Consider the following 24507-nt stretch of genomic DNA (forward strand, 5'->3'; position numbering starts at 1 on the left):
ACAGCTCCTGCTCTCCTCTGAGGCCCTCTGAGATTCTGTGATTTTATGGAGTTACAGCCCTTGGTGTGAGGAAAAGTTAACAGCAAAATGGACCGAGAGTCATCTGCAACCACTTTTTCTCCTTGACTCCTTGCCATTAAGCTGCAGGCTTGAGTAACATTTGTTTTGTTATCTCAGTTTAAAGGGAAAATTCATTATTTTTCATATTTTTCCTTTTCAAAATACAAGAAGAAGGCAGCAGGAAGTGGCCAGGCCAGGAAGGAAGGAAAGCAACCATCTCCAGTAGATCACGTCCTATGTAGAGTTCTTTCTGGTAATATGCTCCATGAATCCTGCAGCGTGGCCATGCCTCCTGTAAAAATCAGAGAGGACAAGCATGAGTATTGAATCACAGCAGCTCTCTCTGTGCTTCTGCAGCTGTCACTGCTGCAGCACAGGCTGCACTGGTCTCACTGCACACTTGGCTTCTTCTAGTGCAAAAAGGTGCTGGATTTCCTGTGCAGATCAACCCACTGGCAGCTGTGAGGTCAGGATGGTTCCCATTTCTGCTTCGCCGGTACATCCCCAGGTGCCAAAGGGCCTTGCATATGGTACAGAGAAAGGTTCTGGTTTACTGCACCTTTCTACTCAACAAAGATAAATAATCCCTCAGTAATGCACAGTTTATTTCCCTCCCAACACAGACTTCCAGTCTTGATGCTCTTTTTATTACTGACTTAGGGATAAAGCAGTTTTTATGTTCACTGCAGACTTGGAGTGCCCTACACACTTTCTGCAAACAGGGAGCTGTTCATCTCCTACTCAATGGCTTTGACCACCTTGTGGGCACTATTGTGGGCACTGCTGCCCACAATATTCATCTGCCTTGTCTTGCATGTTTCTAATGGCCTGACTCACACCTTTCCTGGGGCAGATACCATCAGCATGTGAATTAGCAATGCCTCAAGGAGGTCTTTAGTTTGTGTGCATGCACCAAAAAGGTGCTCGAGCCTGCTACATGAGAAGCAAAACCTGCAAAGAATTAAAGAAAAACATACCCAAAACTGGAAGAGCTGAAAATCTGGCATTTTGACGTATGTTCAGCTGTAAGAACCCATGTCTGCTGTCTGCGGACATCAGCACTTTTGGTGCACACTTCAGACAGCTGCAATGATGTGACTGTCCAGTTAACAAAAACTCCAGTTGTCATTTGCTGCTCTTGGCAGTAGCTTCTACCTAAACCACGCAGAAGTTCTTATCTGTTAACATTCCCAAAGGGGGACGTGTCTGAGGAGGGCTGGGCAGCCCCCTACAGGCCTTTATGTTTGTTTCTCACACACAGACATAAAAGCACAAATTCTGGTAAAATATTTGAGGAAAAAGATATTTTCTAATGTCACAACTGAGCTCAGTTTCCCAACTAATTGCTGTGAGGTATTTTTGCACCAAACCTTTCAGCATGGCAAAAGAAGGAGTCAGATCATTCAAACAGACCTGCAACTCCTGCTGAAGTTGGTTGCTAACTTGGGATCTTCCTGATGCCTTTATATAACTTCCAAGAGGTTGGCACATTTGGAGAATATTACCCTTCCTAATGGGCTCAGAGGCAAGGGAATACACCAGGGTAAATGCACCATAAGCCAAGTCCTTCTTCATCACATTGTATTTTTCTGTGCTTGGATACAGCACCCATGTGGCCTGGGAGAGTATGCCAGAGTGAAATTTCTCTCATGATGCACCATTTTCTTAAGACCCAATTTCCCACTAACTCCATTTCCCTCTACTCTTCTGTGTTGTACTGGGAATAGTTTTCATCTCCTGACATCACCAGAAGGGCTGAGAGATGCTGAAAGCATACATCTTCTGGGAAGAAAGCACTGTGTGGCAATGGAAGAATAATTGTGGTGACAGGGCAGGGAGAGCAGATATGTCTCTCTACCAAGATTTCACAGCCTCATTTACTTTTTTAAAAAAAAGTTTTTTCTTGTTAGAAGCAGCAGGGAAACATGATAAATTCAGAAATTCAAAATATTCCCAAGGAACAAAAAGGGTTAAAAAAAAATCAAACCCACTCCTACAAAATCACATCTAGTTCAAGCAGCAAAGAATGTGTGACCAGCCTGGGGCTGATGCCTGTTTCCTACTCACTGCAGGAATTTCAGGGGCCTGAGCCCAGCCAGAGCTCACTTCTGGAGAAAACACAAACCTACCATTCATCAACCTCTCTGCTGGGATGTGGCACAGGCTGAGGGAGGCATGGCCAGGACCTGCATGGTGCACCTGGAATGAGAGAGCCACATATCCCAGGAGTGGACATGGCACAAGCTGGAGCTGCTTGGTGGTGGTGGCTGTAAAGGGCTTGAAGCTTAACTTCAAATTGACACCTGTGTGTGATTGCAGACAGATTGAATTCAGGACAGCCCATCAGCACTGACTGATGGGAGAACAACAACCAGCACCTTTGCAAAGAGCAGGCATTGATAATCCAACCAAAATGACCCAAGCAATCATTGCCTCACGTGGGCCAGGGCTGGTTCAGACACTGCAACCTAAAGCACACCCAGGTCAGCCAGTCACAGACATTAGCGGTGTCTGACAGACTTGTCCCCCCACAATGCATGTCATGAGAAAATAGCAAAAGCATGGACTGTGCTACCAGAGCATGGCAAATTTGGCATTGGCTCAGGCAGACTTCCATTGTCAGAAGTGCAGAAAATAAATGCTAAAGACTAGGAGGATCTCTTCTTTACCAGGAGGAACTGAGCCAGGCTTCTCAGGTCTGTGCACAATTTTAGCTCACTGCAAAATTACCACTGCTCACCCTCCTTCTTCCAGTGAGTAACAGGATGGCAGAGGCTGGCGATACAGATTCCAGGTGAAAAATAAGCACAAGCAGCATGTCAGGGCTTTAATCACATCTCTATGAGATGTGATTTTTCCTCCTTGCCAGATGTACCTTTTTTTGTGCACAGACATTAATGCTTGTGGAACAGCACTTGATCAGCCTTCATTTCCTGGCTGGATCCCTGCCCATTTCTCTGGCTGAGCAGCCCAAGGTTTCCTCCTGCTGCCTGGCCAGCCCTGGGTGGCTGTGGCAGCCGGGGCCAAGCGCACGCACTGCAGTGGAGCCGCTGCCCATGCGGCTGCCTCAGCCTCCTCTCTGCCACCCCTGCCTGCTTCATTAGCATCACACCGTTCAAAGGCATGGAAATTCAATTATATTTAGGTCACAAACATATTTTAAGCAAAAATACCTATTCTATTGAAAGCATCTTCTTCAGAGACTGTCTGCTGCTTCAGGATGGTTGCACTTATACTCACTGTCCTTAATGTTTTTTAATGAGATACCAGGTGCTTCCAAAGTCTGATTTTTGTTTGAATATAAATTAGATTCATTCTCTCTCTCTCTCTCTCTCTCTCTATCTTAATGCTGGTAAATAAGAAACTGCTTTCTGGCAGCTCATTTAGGTATCCCAAACAGGAAAAAGCCCAGATTTCCCTAGATATCTATGAAAGAGAGATAAAACAGCTCTGCCACAGGGACAGGACTGTAGTCCCGAACAGTCTGGTGCTGCCAGTGCTCTGCTCTCTGCTTGCTAGCAGGCAGGCAGGCAGGCAGGCAGCTTTCCAAGAGCACCAGCACATTGCTCCCCATGCTTTGGGCTGCCACTCCTTTTAGCAGTGGCCTCTCCATGACTCTCTGTGGATTCACATCTTAACCAGATTCAAGTATCTGGCCATACCTCCTATCAAGGCTGTACGAGTGATGATCTCCTTGGACTTGGTTGTCGCAGACATCTTTTCACTAAAAATCCTTTCTTAGGAGTTTTTCCCTTCTGAGGAGCTGAGGCCTCAGAAACAAAATGTAAACAATGGTTATCTGCTGCTGTGGAATGCATCAGGTGGATCCGTGATTGGTCTCCTGTGGATGTTTGGATTTGGTGACCAGTCACGGTAGAGCTGGCTCTCACTCTCTGTCCGAGCCAGCTGCCTTTGTAATCATTCTTTTCTATTCTATTCTTAGCTAGCCTTCTGAGGAAACCTCTTCTATTTCTTTTTAGTATAGTTATAATGTACTATATATATATATCATAAAATAATAAATCAAGCCTTCTGAAAATGGAATCAACATTCTCATCTCCTGCCTCATCCAAGAACCCCTGTGAACACGGTCACACTTTGTAAATATTGATCATTATTCTGGAAGCAGCTCAGCAGAGAGAAGCTGCTCTTCAGCCCCAGCTCCTCTGCTGCTGGAGGAGACTTGTCTCACAGTCAATACACTTCAAACTGGAGCATATTGTGATGCTTAGGGATCCCTGGCTGTCCACACTTAGATCAATATTCCCAAGCCTCGTGTGAACAAGCCTGGGGCATGGTTACCTAGCCCAAGGCTTCCAGTGGGATAAAGCAGTATCAGTCCTGGACAGCCCAGAGCAATAACCTGGAGCACTATGTGACACGTCCCTGCTCCAAAGGACAAGTCCCAAAGCCTCCCTTGTTTCTGCTGACACACACCAGAGGAACAGGGCTGCTGCTGCTGCTTTGCCCCCACAGCCCACCCCTGGACAGCCTGCTGGCTCGCCCTGCTGCTGACATGTCCTTCCACCTCATTATAACCTTTCTGTTTCCGTGAAGGCTTTGTCTTGCATTTGATTCCTGAGACAATTTTCTCTCTCCTCCTAGGGAGGCCCAATGGGAGACAGAGACCCAAGCACAGCAGGCTGCTTCCCCTGCCAGGCCCTCTTAAACTTCACAGCATGTCCTGGCGCTGCAGGCATCACTGAGGCACAGCTCCCCAGATGTCTCAGGAAGGAGGTGATGCTATTTTTCTGCCCTCTAGGATTCCTCCAGGGGATCTTCAAATCCCTTGACTCTCACAGAGCAAGTCTGTTTAATCCAAGTCTGAAGGAGGCAGCAGCACAGGAAGAATTAGATGGAGGAAGCCAATTTTTGGAAGCTTAGTAGAAAATATTGTAATGCTTCTGAATGTTATTTAGGGTTGACAGTGCACATTCTCTCCATCAACAACTTAGCTCATCTGCTCTGGCCTGCTCTGCACTGGGCCAGGGAGCACAACTCCACTGCAGTTTTCTTGACCTGCAGTGGTAGCAGGAACAGGGGAGCTCTCATCCAGCTGGGAGAGGCACCTCTGACCATTGGGAAGAGGAGCACGAGCAGCCTGAGAAACGCAGTTCTCTTTCCAGAGAGCTCCAGTGCCCTGCCCTCATGTACATCCACAGAACCACAGAATACTCTGAGTTGGAGGGGACCCACAAGCATCATCCAAGTCCAGCTCCTGGCCCTGCACAGGACACCCCCAAGAATCACACCATATGCCTGACAGTGTTGTCCAAACACTTCTTGAACTCTCAGGTATCACTCATCAGATAAAATGCACTTTAGGCCAGAAGCAGATGCAGAAACTGGTTTGAATGGAGTTAGAACATCCACCCAGGAAGGCTTGACAGTGTTATTGAGTTAGTGTAGCACATGTGGTCCAGCAGGCAGGGGAAATGGCTGGGCCTCCCTCAGAATTGATGGCTTTATCCCTTGCATTAGCACCAGCCTGCTGGCAGTGCCTGGCTTTGCTTGTAGAGGCTGTTTTTCCCTCCTGCCATGCCTGCAGAGCTCTGTTCCACTACAGGAAGAGAAAGAGGGCACTATCAACTGTGTGTTCTGTTCATTCAAGCCAGGCTTGTCATGACAGGGAAGCAGTTGTGTATGGTTGTCCTTCAGGAGCCTGAACTGGCTGGAACAGAGCAGAGCAGCCATCCTTTCTAATGCCAGGAACTGTTGGAGAGGGCAGGAAACAATGATGGCATCTACTCATGCACCTTTGACCTTTCCAGTCCTCCCAAGGGCTGCATGTGGTGGATGAGAGATGGAAGGCAAACCCCACAACCACCGCTCTGATTTCCCCATGTGCAGGACGTGCCTTGCTGAATGACAAAACTTCAGCTGCTGCACAAACCACAATTAAATATGTTTATTAAGAAAACCACTACTTTATAGATTTTTATGCTGGGTATTTCTTCTCTTTGTCTTTACTAAACCTACAGCTTGATTTTGCAAACTGAAAACTCAGCATACAGCCCTGGTGAGTTCAGAGCACGAGCAGTTTTCTGTATTCAGAATTAGTTCTCAGTTTCTGCTTTTGGCTCCTTGTAAATCTACCTGCTTTTCTCCAGTGATAATATTGAATTCAGCCAGATTAAATCTAGACAGAATGGGTACAGCACATTTTTTTTCTGCTAGGTGATCACTGAATCTGACTTATCAGCTCTGTGACTTGATATCTAGAAGCTCGATACAAGATCTTGGAAGCCTGTCTACACAAGAACACCATTTTAACCAGCAGCACAATGTCTGCAAACCCTCCACCATCAGCCTACACTTCCCTTGAGGAAGGAGGAAAGAGATGGAAGGGCTGATCAAAAGCAGCCTCTGTTTTTTACATAGCACTGATGAAATGAAACATCCATCCTGGAAGTGCAGGAGATTCCAGGAGGCATTCAAGGAACCTCTGCTGGGGAGAAACAATATGCAGTGGAATTTCAAATGGTCCTCTCAAGGGAGAGCTCAAATTGTTTTTTTTTTCCTTGCATCCAATAAATCAAAATTATAAGCAAACAATATTCCCAACTAGGCACAAGATAAACTGACAAAGGGGAGAAGTTTCTGTTTATTTATTCCTCTTTAAAATGACTTAAAAGAAAATTCAAAACACTATTTAAAAAAGAGGGGGATTCAGAGTATTGAGAAGCTGAAAATCAAACCACAAAGGAGGCATTACAAGGTTAGCAGAACATAGAAAGCATAGTTAGTATAAAACAGATTTACAGTCTCAGTGAGCAGCAAATTTGTACCGCCCATGTAAGTGGAACAGCACATAATGCTGCCCCTACTCTCTGGAACACAGAACTGTTTTATAATTTTGTTTTATTGTAGTACTGTGTAGGAAAACACAACAATTTTAAAAAAGCAACATTTTCAATTGAAAAACATTAAAAACATTATATTGCTCTATAGGCACTGATAAATGTCTTTCTGTGGTAAAAGAGTGTGCCAAGCAGAATTCAAAATTGTACAATTCCTTGTAAAATCATATAGCCCTGGTGAGATTGCAAATCAAACTTAGTTATGCTACTTCTCTGGCACTGCCTGACAGCAGCTCTGCCCACTGTGAACTGTCTGCATGTCTTCATGGACAGGGCTAGGCAGAAGCAACAGGCAGCAGTATTGGAAAATGAAGGTTTCTCCTGGCAAGTCAGAGCACTGGCAGCTGAGATCCATGGAGGGCATTTGTTACGCCGACAAGAAGTGACTGACTGCGTGTGCTTGCCAAGGCTTTCGCTCTGCCTGTTTCAAGTTACACCTGACCTTGAGGTGCTGAGTCCCAGTAGGGAGCGAGAAAAGGTTGCTGTCTACAGGCCTGCTTACAAAGAGCCACTCTGGTGGCCAGTGGCCGCTGGCAGAGGGTCAGCTACAAGCCCTGTCCAAGCTTGCCATCAGCAGACAAATACTTCCCTCTCCTCTCCCCTCACTGAGCACAGGCAGATGTATGTCACATATGCCCTTCTCTGCAGAGTGCTCTGCTCAGACTACAGAGCCCTTATGTCCCCTGAGAGCAGGGATGAGGACTTCACTGGGATCTGCAACAAAAATCAACTTAAAGCCATCGGGAGAAAGAGCTGCTAGGGCCTTGGAGAAGGTTAAAGCAGTGCCTGTGCAAGGCACTCTGAAGCAGATTTTTACCGTGCAAGCATCCTCACTTCTGAGACTCGTCCTCCCCTCTGTGTTTTGGCACATGCAGCTCTGCTGCTCCCCAGTTCTGGCGAGCAGGATGCCTGAGATTAGCAGTGCTGAGCTGCAGTGATCCTGCCTGTGCACAGGGGAGGGAAGATGCGCTCCAGTCTTCTGTTCTGCTAAAGAGTCTCTGCCTTAAAAAGTCACCTTCTAAAAAATGTCCCGGCAGGGGCAGTTAATCAAACATGTCCTCGAACATGCGCTGCCCCATGGCTATGTAAACCTCCTTTTCCTCTGGTGTCATCTGTGCCACCAGCTCGGGGCGCTGGCTCACTTGGCTGTAGGAATGCGGGCGCCCAGCCACTGTGACAGTGGGGTCTTCTGCCACCACCTCAAACTCTTCATCCTCCTCCTCCTCCTCCAGCCCGTACGTTGCGGTGGCCGTGGCGGCGGGGCGGGGAGGGGACTCCTCCTCCGACTCGCTGGTCTCGCTCTCGGAGTCACTGGCGTTGCCGCCCGAGAGAGGAGCGGCACCACTGACGGTGACGGTGGAAGCGGAAGGTGTCTTCTTCTCGTGGATGAGCAGGGCACGCATCACCTCCTCATTGTCATCCAGGGCTGCCCGGCTCTCCTCACGCTCCTGGAACGCATCCAGATCCCGGCCCCCTGCAAAGGGACACGAGGGAATGAGTATTTCCTCACAGAGATCGGTGTGATGGCCCTGAAAGCTTTCTAAACCTTCAGTAATTACTGCCACTGAGCTCAGTTGACAAAGTTACATCCTTTCTCTATGCCAACTCCTCCTCTCCCTTCAAAGACAGAGACAGTTATATCTCATAATGGCAGAGCAAATACTGACATTTCCTAGGAGGCCTAGAGTCAGTGTGGCTCCCAGCTGGAAGCCTTGACCAGGAGCACATTGAAAGTGAAGTTAGCAAATGCACGATGGGCAGGCACCTGGAAAAGACTTCCCCAGGGAGGTGTCAAACTCAGGCTCTACAGTGGAGTAGAAAGCAAAGCAGTCCTTAAAATACAGACCCCAAGCCCAGGCCCTATCCTGCTGAGCTCCCTGCCTGTAAGGATTAACACAGAGAAGAAACTGATCCAGGCAGACAAAGAATATGTGGAAATCATGTGTTATGAAACAACATTTAGAGCAGCCATGCCTGGTGAGCTCAGAGGTGCACCTATACCAGGCAGAAAGGGGAAGAAAAGCTCCTTACAGGAAGATGGTGCTGGCATGGAGCAGATGCAGCTGACAGCCTGCAGCCCAGCTGTGCAGCACAGCACTAACCAGTGCCTGCTCTCCAAGTGAAACACAGCCCAGACAGTCCCTATAGCTCCCTACCTGCACCTCTTATTTGGAGGGGACTGCAGTGGCCCAGTTGACACACCTGGCCTGTGCCCCTCTTTCAGAAAACTTGTCTGAACAACAGCTGAGAGGGCTCAATATGGCTCTGGTAGGAAGAACGTCTGCAGTTCATGGATTTTGAAGGTAAGATTCTGCTCAAAAAGTAGCATCCCACAGAAAACCTCTCCTAATCCTACCTTTGGTGAGAGGGCTGTGAGTCCACCTAGCACCAAAAGAACTACAGGGAGTATTGGAAAAAAAGAAACAAACCAAATCTAAAAAACACCACAAAACAAAAAACAGAACAAAAAATTAAATATGGAGAAAAAAAATAAGGCCTAAAAAGTAGGACAGTCTCCCTGTGGCAAAGTTTCTGTCTTACACCAAAAGATGCTGCCTATGAACAACTGCTGGAGCTGAGGTGTTGGCATTCTGCCTTCATACAGGCAGCCACTTGCCCACTCCTCCAAGACACAGACCCTCATGGTTTCAGCACCATATCCAGGCAGGCAGCTCCCAAGTCTTTTCCCTCCCCAGGTAGAAATGTGCTGGTTACCTTTTTTCAACTTGAAATTAAACAATAATGTGAAGGAAATAAGTTCCAGGGCAGTTTGTGGTCACTCCTTTCCTGTGGTAAAATAAAGGCTCAAAGAACCATACCTAATTTGACCAGAATTCTGTTCTCATTGTAAACAAAGCTGTAGTAACGGGTGATGGCTACAACTACTAATACTAGAGCACTGCCAAATTCCTGAAAGAAAGGAAGAATAAAGGCATCGTGTTGGCAGCCGTGTGCTCAGCTCACTGCTTGTGACTGTGGAGCAGAAGAGGCTGTAGGAGAGCATTTCTGTGAAATAATATCATAGCTCATCACACTGAGAGCTGTGAAACGACAACAGCCAGAGTTAGCTCCACAAAGGCTGACTTTGTGGTTCAGAGGGGCTGTCTCTTGCTTGCAAGAACTGTTTCTGCCAGATCCAAGCAGTGAATCTTTTCTGTCAATGGCCCCAAGTTTCTCTCCTTCCTGTTTATGTGTTGCAGAAGCAATTTCAGGCTATTTTCACAAGCTCCCTCTTTGATCTCCAGTAGCTGAGGAGGTTAAGCAGTCACACCACCATCCTGTAAGGAGACAGTCCACCTCCATGTCCCTCAATGACTTCTTGAGAAACATTTATGCTGTGTACACCAAAAGCTGTCTCAAGGAGTTGATTTAAAACTACAGGTGAATTGAATGTCTAGCAGATAAATGGAGTGAGAACTCACCATGGCTGGTGAGTAACAACAACATCTGCTACAGACTGCAGGAGCAGGTTGTTCAATCATCTCACTTTGCTTAATCTATTTGAAAAATGTTTTGGGATCCATAATACACTTGAAAGGCATTACATGTGAACAAGTTCTTTAGCTATCTTGTGACCATTATATCACATCTATTTTCTTCATTTCTGCTACACCTAAATATTCCACTCCTCTCCTGAACATGGCACCAGTTCCAGGGTTACACACTCACACATATGACTCCCTTTTGCCATATCTTCTTCCTAGGGCATCAACAGTTTCAGTACATAATCCTAAAATTACTCTGTCTATTGACTCACTCTTGTAAACATCATAAAAGGTCTCCATTTCCAATTTTGGCATGGAGTCTTAAACAGCACACATACCAAAGCAGAATGTTTCTACTAATGGTTATAAGATTTTGACCATTGGTCTGTGGATAACCTGACCCCAAGATGAATGAAAATAAAAGCAGAGATAATGAGAAACAAACAGAAGGGAATAAAGACTCACCTGTCAGGGTGACAGACCTTCCTACTGTACTTCCAGAAGCTGTATTTCTTAGTATTCTTCATACATAACAAGTTTTGAGAAACAATTTTCAAGAAGGCTGGGAGCATATAAACAGTGCTGGTGGATTTAGTAGACTTCAGGGTCACTGAACATTAATAAATGTTATTTTTTAGCAGTGACCTATTAGGGAGAGAGCTTTCTAGATGAAACTGAAAGACCTTCATCTAGAAGCAATAAGCTCTCAAGGTGGAAGACATAACAGTTAATTAACATTTTAGAAGCCCCCACAAAATTTCATGGACAGTTCAGCTTTACTGACCTAGATTTCAATCCTGGATCTAAGGAATTTTTCCATCTGCCTACACACAGGTGCTTTGCACAGCAGAGGGGAGCAGACACTCCAGTGTTGGGAGCAGCAGCTGTACACACACACACACACACACACACACACACACACCCCAGAAGATGGTTTTGCCAGCACTGTAAAGGCCTTGTACAAGCCCAGCAGTACTTCTGCTCTGTGAATTTCTTACCATCTTTGATTTCATCCGGGTCATAAGCCCCCTGCACCGTGCTCTCCCGCAGCCAAATGGGTCTCTCTCTGGCGGGCTTTCCTTCGCTTGCAGACCGGCTCAGATCCTCCTGGTCCTCCATGCTGATGACGACATTCTGGGTGTACAAGTCCTCGTATGATGGTCCCTTTGTGGTCCATGCTTCCCGATGGTGTCCCCCTGCAAGGCCAGCTGCTGCCCCTGAACCAGCACCGGCCGCACGCTCCTTGCTACATGGAAGTTAAAGAGAGAAAAACAGAGCTCTCAGAACAAGCCCCTCCTTAGACAAAAATACTTCAATGATGATTAGTTATCCCTCATGGTCTGCACTGAGAACTTTCATTCTCAGTTCTAACATGTGCTGCCAGGAATTTCTGCACCAGCTTGCTGGTTTGGGAAACTTGTGGATCTCTAGTGGGGCCATGGCAACATCCACCACAGACACTGAAAATAAGAGGCAGCACTACAGATGCAAATGCACTTAGGTTAAAATAGGCATAACATGACTGAATTCCCTGAAACCAAAGCCACAGCAGCAAAACACAAACAGTAGTCTGGTATTTGGAAAAGCCTCTTTTTGGCCTTCACACAGCAGCCAAATACTGCATTAAAAAAGCACTGAAGTCTAACCAAGGTAGATAGTAGGTCCAGGGACTCAGCACGCTCAGAGCTGTGAACTGTTATTAATCACAGGACTCCTGAAGGAGTTAACTCACCATGAAAAACACAATTCAAACCTTTGCTTGATTTGTGAGTGACAATGCACTTGAGAAGACACCTCTCCTCTGTTACACAGGAGATCTGTACTATCCACAGATGCAGCCCTGGGAGGACTGGGAGCCCAGGCAGAGAAGAAAGAAGAGAGAGCACCTTCAAACCAGAGAACTAGGGCTGGACAAAAGGCTTTGTGTGCTGATGGAGTGCAAGAGGAGACAGAAGAACTGTCTTCACTGTGGAAAAAGTGGAGAAATGAAGGTGCTGACCCATGTGAAGGGTATGGCAGTTGAAGCCCAGCCCTCCTTTGCTCCCTGCACATTTCCCTGCAGGGCCCCTTCTAGCTCAGGAGACTGATGAAGAAAAACATTCCTGCTTGGATCTGATCGAAACAGGGTATCAGGTGAAATATTTTCTGCACACTGACAATGGCAGTGAGCCTAAAATACACCCTGGCCTGTGCTGCTGTGTATACAGAGTGGGGAAAGCCAAATGTGACTGTTCCTCTACTTTAGAATGAGATTTTATCTTTTCAGAGAAACAAATCCACTGCAGATCATATAATTTCCATCATCTGATTGCCAGGGGTACCTACAGCTTTTCATGAGGAACAGCCCTGCCTTGACTCCTTCTCTTGTCCAGATTAAATCCATCAGGAATACTCCAGGATGCCAGCTGAGCTGACAGTTGTCATCAGTGAGCATGGTTCAGTTGCTGCTGTCTACCCAATGACCTTTTCTCCAACCAGGAAGCTTAAAATAAAGTTGCACTTGGAGAAGACCTGACTACTATGTGGGGTTTTTTTAGTTCAGCAAGGACATTACCACTGTTTGATGAGCTCATTCTGCTGGATTTTTAGGGGTAAACAGTGAGGGGAAATGACACAGGTAGGTGAACATTGCTCTTCCCCAAATAAAAAATATTGGTGTGTTCAGCCACAGTGTTGATTGAGAGCTACTCACAGGCTCTCAGTAGTGGAATGGCTGGGATCTGTTAAGAAAATACTTCACAGCATCTGTGTTAGCATGTCTCGTGTCCTTAGAAATCCTGCAGAGCCAGCTCTGCTAGGAGAGCTTCACAGCAGCCTTGAATTTTGGGGCAGAAGGCTCATGCGCATGGATTGCTTATGTAACCTAAGGAACCACACAGAGACCTTCTCCCCAGCGTGTTATTTCAAGTGTTGGTACCTTTCAGCTCTCCAAGACAGGCGTGTATTCTGTGAAAAGCACCACTCTGCTTCCCACACAATAGAAATCTCTAACTAGCGTTTCCCTGACGATTTTATGTAATCCACTTTCCTCACAGGATGCACAATGCATCTCTCCCCCAAGCTCTCCCTCGCCATGACTACAGTGTGACACTGAACCCTCAGTAGTGCCAGGAACTACCTAATAATACTTTTGCATAGAAGCCTCTGGGAGTGTGCCTGAAATTGACTTTTTTCCTACACAGAACCATTTAGCAGCAAAACACTTATTCCATGACGTCAGGAACGTTTCAAAAATGAAAGTAACACTTCTAAGAGACACCTACAGTACTAATTACTTCACGTGATCTACTGCAATGTCCTACACTGAGCTGGAGCCATCCAGACACTTTCTGTCTGATTCTGGACCCCAGTGAGCTTTGCAAGTGTGCCTCAATTGATGTCACTGTTGGTAGGTGTGAGCACCACCCCGAGACTACCTGAGCAGGGGAACACTTCATTCTGCAAGAAGAGAACTTACTGTTAAACCACCTGTTCCAAAGTACAGCATTAGACACCATGGACCAGGCACCAACAAAAGGCGAGGTGTGGGAGCTGCCTCACAGGCAGCACAGAGCAGATGAAGGGATCTCTTACATCTCTCTTTCTCTCTTAGATCCATGAACTACTTTTTCCCCACCTTGCTCCAGACTTCACATGGCCACCCTGCAGGCAGGAACTGTGGCAGCTCAGTGGCCCAGATGTGGCTACATTTAGTCTGTTTCATTCACCTCGATGGAAATCCCTTAATGAGTGGTTTAGCTGCCTTTAAAGGCAACATAAATAGCCCTTGACACAGCTGAGGTATGGCCCACAGAAACCACGCTGTGCAGTGGGCAAACAACTTGAAATTTTCATCTCAATCCTGCCCAGACTATTAAGAGCGGTCTTGGATAATGGGGATAACTCTCTTTATTTGCCACATTTGAGATAAAACAAAACACATTTTCATTGTGCTGCTCTTAAGAGTTTCAACTTCACAGGAGACAACCCATGGTTCTTGACAGCATGACCACAGAAAATTAATTCTGTGAAGATTTTTTGTTAATTGAAATCATGCTATTTTGACACAATGAAATAGAAGGGTTATTAAAATCCATAATTTTTCAAAAACTACGGAGAAGGGCTTAAGTAAAACAGGTTTATTTTGAAACCTGTGGGGCTAATTCATGCTCTCCCACGATCAAGAAAATTAAGAGCCTCTCAGGAAAACATAAATGAAGATCTACCCAGTTTCCCAGGGCAGGTGAATGACAGTTCTGCAGTGCCAGTGGGGCCACTTAGAGCTGTAACTCTCCTGAAAATGCGTGGATTTGCCCAAGTTACTGCAAAGAGAAGATGCAGGCATTTTGTGACCTTTTTGGTTTGTTTCACAATCATCAAATGTCAGTTTTGTCAATGATTTTAGACTCTCAAGACTCCATAAAAACAGAGAGGGTAAATAATCCAGGGTTTGGCACTTTAAAAAAATCTCACAGCAGTGCTTTCATGGAATTAACTGCTTTGAATTAATAAGAGTTAATAAATAATTAAATCGCTGTATGTGCTGAAGCAAGTTGTGTTCAAGTAAGCATTTAAAAAGCTGCCTATTTATTTTGTCATTCCTTGCACAGAGTAATTAATCATTTACAATGTTTTTTAAGTATTTAAGAGTCGAGTAAGTGGGTGCTTCGATTTAATCATGGGACTGCACCAGGCCTCTGCTGTGATAATTTCCTGTACACAAAAAGGGAAGACTAAAAAATTACTCTCTTTTTGGTAGGGTTATCCCAGTTCTACTACTTAAACTACTGAAAAGGGACTTTAAAGAAAAGTCTAGTGATTCAGCTTGGGTATAAAGGCTTCAAAGAATTCCCCATATCACCACAGACACGTTGAGTGACCTTGGAAAAATCTTTTCTGCTCTTTATATTGCTTCTGTTTTTCTATCAAAATGATGAGGAAAAATAGCTACCTTCTTGGCTAGAAAAGGACTATGAATAGACAAAGAATTTTTATTATAATAATTAGAAGCTGTCTAGCATGAATATATGAGGAACATTCTTTCTCAAGGTTAGCCTGAGAGGAAAAAAAGAATATCTTGCTTGCTCTCCTATTAACTAAAGCCAAGCACCCCAAGGCACTGTGGGAATGCTTCCCCTCATGGTACAGCTCTTTTCCCCCGTGTGTATAATTATTTTTTTTTAAATACAGAGAAGTGCATCACATTTCACCACAGCTGACAAAACTGACAGCTCCCCACATCTTTTTGCATTATTTAAACATCATCTGTTTTTGTAAAGCTAGGAATGTTCCAAAAAAAAGTGTCGTTTCCCATGGGTAAGAACATTTTAAGGAGTTTTTCATTCCAACATGGTCTTCTCCTGAAAAGGTGTGTAACAAGTTGGACAAAATAAGAAGAAAAAACTGCTTATTACAAGTAATGTCTTCAAACTAGAATGCTGTAATATGAGGATTTAAAATACAAGGTGTGGATTGCAGATAGCTTCATTTCAAAAGCTGGGTAGAAGCAAAAGGAACAGATGACAGATAAGTATTTGAGAGACAGAAGACAGCATAGGCGGCACCTTCAGAGCTTTATCAAGCAGCTGCATTTTTTAACTATTGGGCCAAGGGCTTGGTGTGCATAGCAGCTGCAGCGTGGCAAGCAGCATGCAATTCAAGCATCCCACCTCATAGAAAAATACATGCAGAGGGCTGTTTAGTAAAAAATGGTTACAGCCCTCTGTCTCCTTGTAAACCACAGATCCCTGGGGCAATCTGTCAGCTGCTTGCATAGTTGGTGCTGTACAAGTAAGTCCTGCACAAGGTTTGGGAAAGCCTCACAGAGCAGAGCAGAGGAACACTCTACAAGGAAGCAGTGCAGTGAGGAAAGACCAGGCACGCTCCCACCTCTGCTTCAGGGCAGGAATCTCTGTGGGCTCTGGCTCCAGGATTTCATAGGCTAAGTTAACATCTTCTGTCTCACGAAGCAGTGCGTAGATGGGCTCAATCTGCTCATTGAATCTCGCCACCAGTGTCCTTGCATCCTTCTTGGGCATGGCCGACTCATCTTCCTCCACTTCAGTCTCGCAGAACGTACAGCGGAAAGTTCCTAAAACGAGAGAAGGCGCTCAGCGTTGGAAGGAAAGCAGCAGGCCTGCTCCTCATGCAGCCTTCCCAACAGCAGTGCCTTGCTGTTCCCTTAGCTGGATGCTAAGGAGTTTTTCTGCCCCAAAAATCCCTTCCCACACACGGTGTACCTGGTTATTATTCAAGCAGACAACAAAGGAAGTATTTTGATACCAGCCAGGGATACCCAGCTGGGTACAGTTTCTCGCTCTGAAAAGCCCAGATGGGCTGCAATACCTCTACTGAGACATCTCCTAATCTCCCTCCCTCCTTGCTGCACATTTTAAATGTCAGCTATGACTGGGCTGTGATAAAAAGCTACACAGCATCCTCTAAGGAGTTCAAATATCTTCTGTTTCAGGTGCCTGCGCCGCTATCTCCCAGACCACACCAATAGGCTGATTTCACAATGAAACAGAGCAGTTTTACACTGCACCAACCAGCCAGCAGGAACTGCTAATCTAACCCTTGTCACTTTGCAGCTACTGCAAAAAAGAGATGGCTTCTCCTTCTGTTTCAGGACCAAACCAGGCAAAAAAGTCATTACTGCAGGGAAGCCAATGCAAAAACCTATCCCACCCAACTCCCATATTAGCTTCTTAAAATTACGAATGGTAAAATAAGAATCATGTGAACAGCAGTTAAAAATAAGTTTGTTTTGCAGACCTCGTCAGGATCTATAAAAACAGGTCAGACTGAAATGGCTACATGGCAAAGCAGCTACAAAAAACCCACTGAACTCCTGCACAGCAGCTTTTGGGTTTCATCACTCCATCTGTGAGCAGGACCCTTGGGGCAGTACGTACACAGTGGGACCTTTCCATCTGCTCTGCTAGGAGGGAGCAGAACACTGTGATGGCTTTGTCTTGCAAGTGCTGGACTGAGAACATACCCCTTCCACCTCAGAACATGACATCCAGAGTGATGCTCACAGGTTTCTTCATTTCTCTTGCCCCTGGGTGATATTTTTTATTTATCCATTCTGTGACATCCACGCACATCTAGCCTCACCTCTCAATACCCCGATGAAGAAATTACAAGATCTTTATACCAATAAGAAGTCTGAGGATAGGTCCTGCCACAGAAATCATAATCTTATGTATAAAAATCAGAATTGGAATCAGTATTGAAGTCTGCTATGTCACCAATGCTATGGACAAACACAGTCAAAAGAACAGGGCTTGCCCAGGGCACTTGGGCATGATGTAATGACACAGGCTGGCAAGCCAGGGCTTCTGGTATCTTGGTTTGCTGCTTACACAGATTTGCTAGTATTGTCACTTTATTTTTCAGCAGAACTCCTTCCCTGCCTGTAATACAGCGATAAAAACAGACCTAACTTCTTCAGTGCTGGTGGTGAGGGCTACACAATGCTCACACTCGTCTCAGCAAACACAAAAAGCACTGTTTGTGACAGAAGGGAGATCTGTTGCCTCTCACCAGTCTGTAGAGATGCAGTTTTGTACCCTGGCACCATCTGAAGCAGCTTTTGCTCATTGTTACTCAGAAATTATTCCATGCTGTGTATGTGGCCTGCAATATGGACACATTTCCTGCAATAAATCCTCTCTTTAGAAAGTTTGTCTTATTGACATGCAAAAGCCAGAGCAGCCAACAACAGCACTATGCAAAGTAAAATACAAGTGGATAAAGTGCTCTTCTCTCCTATCCAAGCATGAAACACTTTGCTTATTTTTCTCCAGGCTGTAAAAACTGTCCCTACTGATTCAAAACTGTTCATTATATAAGCTGTCAGCCCAGTGAAAACTGAACCCAACATTTGGTCTCCTTATCCCACATCTGAGGCTATCAGTATGACATAAGTTGAATCAATTAAAAATAATTAGCACATCTCAGTTCCCTTAATGGACCACGGGAACAAGCACAGGTTAATGAAGAACACTCCCCTGTTTTTACACACTCCCCAAGTCCTGTTACATGTTCCTGAGACAGCTCAGACTTTTCACACTTCCATCTGTGAACCCCATGAGTATCTGCAAAAGATTAAGATCATAGGGAGAATGGTTCCAATTCAGAGTACCAAAAAATCAGAAAGTAAATACAACTCTAATGAAACAGAACTCCTAAAGCTATCATGGATTTGCTGCAACTTCCACCCCTCAGGGTTCATAATAAGCAAAAAAAAATTAATAGATGAATTATGTAAAGAATTTGGGAATGAGTGAAACGACAAGCTTCCTCCATTAATATGCTGGTTTTTTTCAAGGTGATGCAGCATTTCACAAGAGGCATATGTGATTAGAGAACTGGGAAGCTGCTTTGCCATGGCAGATGGCATTTACATGTTGCAAACCTCTTTCGTTAGTTTTTAAGAGGTCAGAAAATGTCACCAAAGCTTTTATGACATGGCACATCACATCAGCAGTGACACACATTCCTTTCAGATATGAATTGCATGTGACAAACATGAAGTGGAGGCCATCCAAAGGCTGAAAACGGCAATGTTTCCACTCCAACGATGTATTTTTTTCCTTCAGCCCTTACAGAACAGAATTTTTCAATTCCAAAATGCTGCATAAACCAGGACTAACAGATATCCTGGAGCAAACAGACATGAGGCTTTTCTACATCTTGGAAGGGTTAACAGAGAGCACGTACATCCCCTTCTTTGAACACATGCTCAGGCACTCAACAGACCTCTGTGGCTGCATGTTAAAAACCAGCCATCTGAAAGAGATCTCCTCATATGCTCCCAGACTCTGGGGGGCAGATATGCTGGTAATCTGGCTCCCCAAGGCTTACTAAGATTAAAGCAGCTGAAGCTCTGAAGTATGGGGCCAGAATATTTAGAGATAATTCCTAATGACTTGATTTCACTTGAGAGATGGAAAAGGTCAACCACCCACACGCACTGAAGGCAGGGTGTCCAAGTGTGCAAGCAGCATCTGCTACAGTTAACACATTTAACTGGCTATAGACTCCTGAGTCTGAGCCCAGGCCCTGCTTACACCCTTGTCAAAGGGCTCAAGCCTCACCTCCAGCCCAACAAGGGGTCTTCCGCTCTGTCCTTTGGCATGCTGCCCAAGACTCTCACTACTCTCTCAGAAAACTATTTGATTTTCAACCTCAACTTATTCCCATTCATCTCAGACCTAATGAGTGTTTTGCCAAGAACTGTATCTCATCTCATCGGGTTTCCATCTTGCTGTTAATCCTTCAGGTGTATTTACAAGCTGCTGTCTTATTCATCCCTCAGTCTTCATTTTGCAAAGATATTCTCCTTTACCTTTTAAAACTGGCCACGCATTCTTTTGACTTTGCTAACAGCCTCACTGACTCTTTCTCCAGTTTACTCTCATCTTTCTGCTGTGAAAATGGAAGTATAGACAAGTGTCCAGATGAGTTCTCCCAAAGGCTCAAAGGCATTAGTGCTTCTCTGATAGCCACTGAGACCCTTTAAGATCACATTGTAAGAGACCATGAAAGTGATGCCTCAACTATCACAAGACCCAGCAATGTTCCCAGATCTTTCTTTTCCTTTGTATCTTTCGTTCTCCTTTGTAGTTTCCAGTTGATGAACTCCATGTTTATAGCAGACATTTGCATTACATGGTAGGTGCATGACACTGCTCCACAGTATAATCTTTCAGTTCCTTTATATTCCTCCAGCCTTCACCCTCATCCAATTTTTTTTCTTGACTGCATGACAAAACATTAAGCTAATTTATTTTCAAAATCTCCCATAATCTTCTTCTAGAAGTAGCATTATTACCATTACATGGTGAGTGAGCTGAGGCACAGATGGCATAATTTCAGAAGTATCTACTGATTTGAGCAGTACTTGATTTGAGATGCTTTTCTGAAACTTCTTTTTCAGAACAGAACGTGCAGTATTCTTATCACTCTTCTTTCAGGCTCTAGGATTGGGCCTCTCAAATGAGTTAGATACAGTGGCTAATGACAGCCTCTGAAAAGCTCAAAATGACTAGTTCAATATCACACAAACTCAGATAGCCTGAAGGATCAGATCATGTTCCTGTAGCTTCTACAGCCACTTTCCTCAAGTAATTCCCTGACTCTTACACTGCATTTTTCCTTTTTCTGCAGCAAGCCAGACAAAAAGTGCATTCTATAAGCATAACTCCTCTCTCTCATTGAGCAAAGCATGTTTTGGCAGAAAATCACAGAAAAAAAGTTACAGGATGCAGAGGCAGCTTTAGTTCAGCAGTACTCAACCCCAAGTGCTTCACCTGATGTTAAAATGAGAGTAAGGACAGGAGTAAGGACTCCTGAAGAAAGGACAGGAGTTTCCTAGGTCCCTACCACCAGGAAGGCAGACAAATGCCTCCCACCATGGGACGCTGTGCCAGCAGCCATATGGTTCATCTACAGACCTGGAGCCCTCAGCTCCTCAGGCCTCTGCCACCTGAGTCACCAAAGGCAAGATGACAACCTGCTAGCGCTGCAGGGGAGCAGGATGCTGTGCCAGCTTCCTCTAACAAAGGCAGGATGAGAAGGAAACACCTTGGGTGCTGCTCCAGCTTCTTGAAAGAGAGGTGCTTTGTGGGAATCTGCTATTCTACCTGCTAGCCCCACGCTTAAACTTTCCTATCCAGCTCTTCCCATCTGCTTCCCATCCCAGTTCTGGGTTTTTCCTTCACTGATGGTCCTATTCTTCTTGCTGTCCTGCTTTTTCAGCATGGGCTTCACTCACTTCTCAAACTTCTCCATTCATCCTTCTTTTCCTGGACTTCTTTTTCCAATTTCAGCCTCTTCTCATTCCTGTGCCTCTCTGCCCCACACTCTTAGATCAGCTAATTCTGCCTCTTGATTTGAGCCCTGGTCATCAAACAAATTTCCTGTTTCAAGCCAGAGAGATGGAAGATCTTTTCACAGCACTGAAAAGAATATTGCCATTTAGAACAATATTACACAGCCAAAAGAATATACATTTTTCTGGTCTCCCCTTCAATTTTCTCATCAGCCCATTCTTCAATACAGCCAAACTGTTTTTAATTAAATTTTCCTAAGCAATTTAAACATAGTCAGATGCATAGAATGGGAAAAACTCAGTGTACAATAAATGTTTGACAAAGTTTTGGACAGAACAAAAATCACAGAACAATTCCTATGCCTGCTCTCCACCAATGAGACAATCTCATGTAATGAAAATACGTAGCAACCTAAGTAATACACAATGCTGTCAGTACAAATTATAATTAAATTCCTTTCATTTATCATTGATTTTTAAGATTTAGAGGAATGTTTATAGCAGCACCTAAAGGCATATCTCTGCTTAATCATTAAAGACAAAAAGAGTAGGCCAAGTGGCTACAACAGACCTGGATCATCAGTTACCATAACTTAATCTACATTAGGCTATAAGGACACTCAACGTGAGGAGTTAAATGAAAGCAAAGAGAGTTTTAATGACCTTAATGTAAGGTAACAGAGCTAATTGTTAAAACAGTTGATTGTTAAATGGCTTAATCATAACGCAGATGAGACTGTGGCAGCTGTTGTCCTTTAGCGACTCCCAAACTTAAACAGACTTCTCAGCCCTCATCAAACTATTCTCACCTTCCCAACGAGAAAGCAATCCAGTGTGTCTGAGTGGGAAATGTATTCCTGCCACACAGAAAGATGAGTCTGCTGTTAATTTCATCAGGCAGCCTTCTCTGGCCCCGTCCCTCTTTTCTCACTGTACTGGAAACCCATAGTCCCTAGTACATTCCTATCCACATGTGAGTTCCAAAAATGCAGCTGCTTTAGGTAAAAACAAGAGAAATCCACCAACAAAAGCTGTCTCCTGAGCACCACAGCAATACACCATTCTCTCTTGCAAGTAATTCAGTGATTCTACACATGCAATAAAAGAGCCAGTTATGAGCACAGTGTGTTACATAAAATGTAATGCCACATCTCATCTTTCTGAGACAGGTTTCATGGTCCACTGGATCTTAAGCTCCTGGGGCCACTCCACAGCCCAGAGCTGATTGCAGTACTCTCTTGAAATGTGACACAGAAAGTTTAACTTCTTATATTAGTCCTGTTTGGGATAGCCCAGAACAGACCCTGCTGTCAGAACTCATGGCATGAAAACAAACACTGGGCCATGGGTAGAAAATGTCAGCATTTGAGGAAGATTCGCTGACCCACTTCTGTAATAAAACATCCATTTTTGCCATTGAAATCCAAAACACATCAGACTTCACCCAATTTGCTTTATAATTTCTAACTACAAAGAAGATATGGGATATTGCAATTGAGATGAGTAGCCTAGGTCAGAGACAGTGTCAGGGCAAATCCAGAACACGTGGATGATACCTGAAAGGAGAGAACTGAAAGGTTCATGGGCAGTGCTGCCCAGAGAAGCTCAGTGCAGTGGCTGCAGTTTGGAGCCAAGCACACAGCGCTCCTTGAACAGCACTGCACCCGAGCAGATGCAGACTGCTAAATACAGATCCTGCCCCCAAAACTGACAGCTCTCCTAGTAACAGCCTCATGAACTACAGCATCTTTCTCTATGCCCCTATTCTCTTTCTGAAGACCTAATACCAGGTACATACAATTACCATTATGAGCAGGAGGCACAGCAACAGCCAATACTATACACTGCTGGACATATCCTATTGTCAGATCCTAGACAGAAATTTGCTAAAACATCTTTTCTATCACAGTTCTGCCTCAGATGAGTGAGGAAGCATGTGGAGTGCACATTAGAAAATGTCAAGCGTGGTACTTCAGCTAAAAATGGGGCTAGGAACAAATCATGTAACTAATACTATTATCTGAAGAAAGATTTAAATGTCTTTATTAATTTTTCCACAATATCTGAATTATTAAGAAAGTTGTGTAATCTACTGTTTACAAATGAGATCAAGACTCCACAATGAAGTAAAAAAACCCCTTCCTTTTAACTTTATGTGCCCCAAATCTTGATCCAGTTTTTCTCAAGTCTGTACATATTCTAGCATAAATCCTACTGAGTCAACAGCTATGAGACTGATCCTTCTCAGTATCAGACCATAAGGTTGTAAGATAGGTTTCTGTGAATTAGAGAATGAGTAATGACTGTTCACCTTCCAACAGCTTGTCTTCACTGACCTGCTGTTCAATCTGAAATGGGAACTGTACACTGGAGAGAGGAGAGTAAAATCCAGGTTCCTGAAAGAGCATTCAGCTCCCCAGCCTACAGGTTTGGGAAGGAGTCATATATACTCCTACCCTCCAAATCAGCCTTTGAAAATGGGTGATTGAAAAGGGCTTATTCTATGAATTTAGTAAGTGGAAAACCCAGTGTTTCACCATACAATTCAACACCATTTCATAATACATGCATACCAAGACACAGCTCTGACTTTTCAATACCTATTTTGAGCCTTAATAATGCTTCTTAAACATTTTAATATTAAACATGTTTAATATAGATTCAGAGTATTGAATTGCCCACCAGGTATTAAACAGAGAGTAAACATTTCATTTGGGATAAATGTCAATCAGTTCCCTTTCAAAAATTCTATTCTTGTAATAGAGATGTAGCAGCCACCTCATTTAAGGGCACTCATGCAGTAGCACTATTTCTGATTTAGATGAGGTAATTCTGCCAGAAACGTGTTCAGAAGATTTAAAAACTGCAACTCACTAACATATGAAAAATGATCAATTTGTTTAAAAAATAAAAACATGAGCGTAACTTAAAACAACAACAACAAAAGAGGCAAAGGCATACTCTTCAACACACAGCAGGAATAGCAAAAGATGAAAGAAACATATTTTATAATTGCCATTAAACAGTGCCTCACTATAATCAGAAGGAAATTTCACTTAGCCAATGCATATGTTCATGTATTATTTATTCTTCCAGAGAGCAGTGTGTAAATGTATAAAAACTGAGGGACTGGCAGTCCTGGAAACAGAAGGTCCCTCTGTTAAGCTGCAGAGCGGATTTTACTCCAGCAGTTACATTATCCCAGGCATAATTTGGAAGAATGGTGGTGCTAGAATGTTATTACAGATGGCTAAGAATAGTGTCCAGCACTCATTCCGGACCC

The 24507-nt window shown here is 44.3% G+C and overlaps 1 protein-coding gene across 1 annotated transcript in view; it reads right to left on the bottom strand.

Moving 5' to 3' along the window:
* Positions 1-6653: 6653 nt before the first annotated feature.
* GTF2E1 (general transcription factor IIE subunit 1) overlaps positions 6654-24507 on the bottom strand; it is a 50029-nt gene continuing 32175 nt past the window's right edge. Inside the window, exons 3-5 of the mRNA XM_054628211.2 lie at positions 16274-16475; positions 11404-11651; positions 6654-8394 (exon numbers count right to left, since the gene is read on the bottom strand). Of these exons, the coding sequence (XP_054484186.2) occupies positions 7964-8394; positions 11404-11651; positions 16274-16475 (881 nt within the window). The 3' untranslated portion in view covers positions 6654-7963. The remainder of the gene's footprint in view (positions 8395-11403; positions 11652-16273; positions 16476-24507) is intronic.

The sequence above is a fragment of the Agelaius phoeniceus genome, chromosome 2 (genome assembly GCF_051311805.1).
Source record: "Agelaius phoeniceus isolate bAgePho1 chromosome 2, bAgePho1.hap1, whole genome shotgun sequence".
In the NCBI taxonomy this organism is placed as follows: Eukaryota; Metazoa; Chordata; class Aves; order Passeriformes; family Icteridae; genus Agelaius; species Agelaius phoeniceus.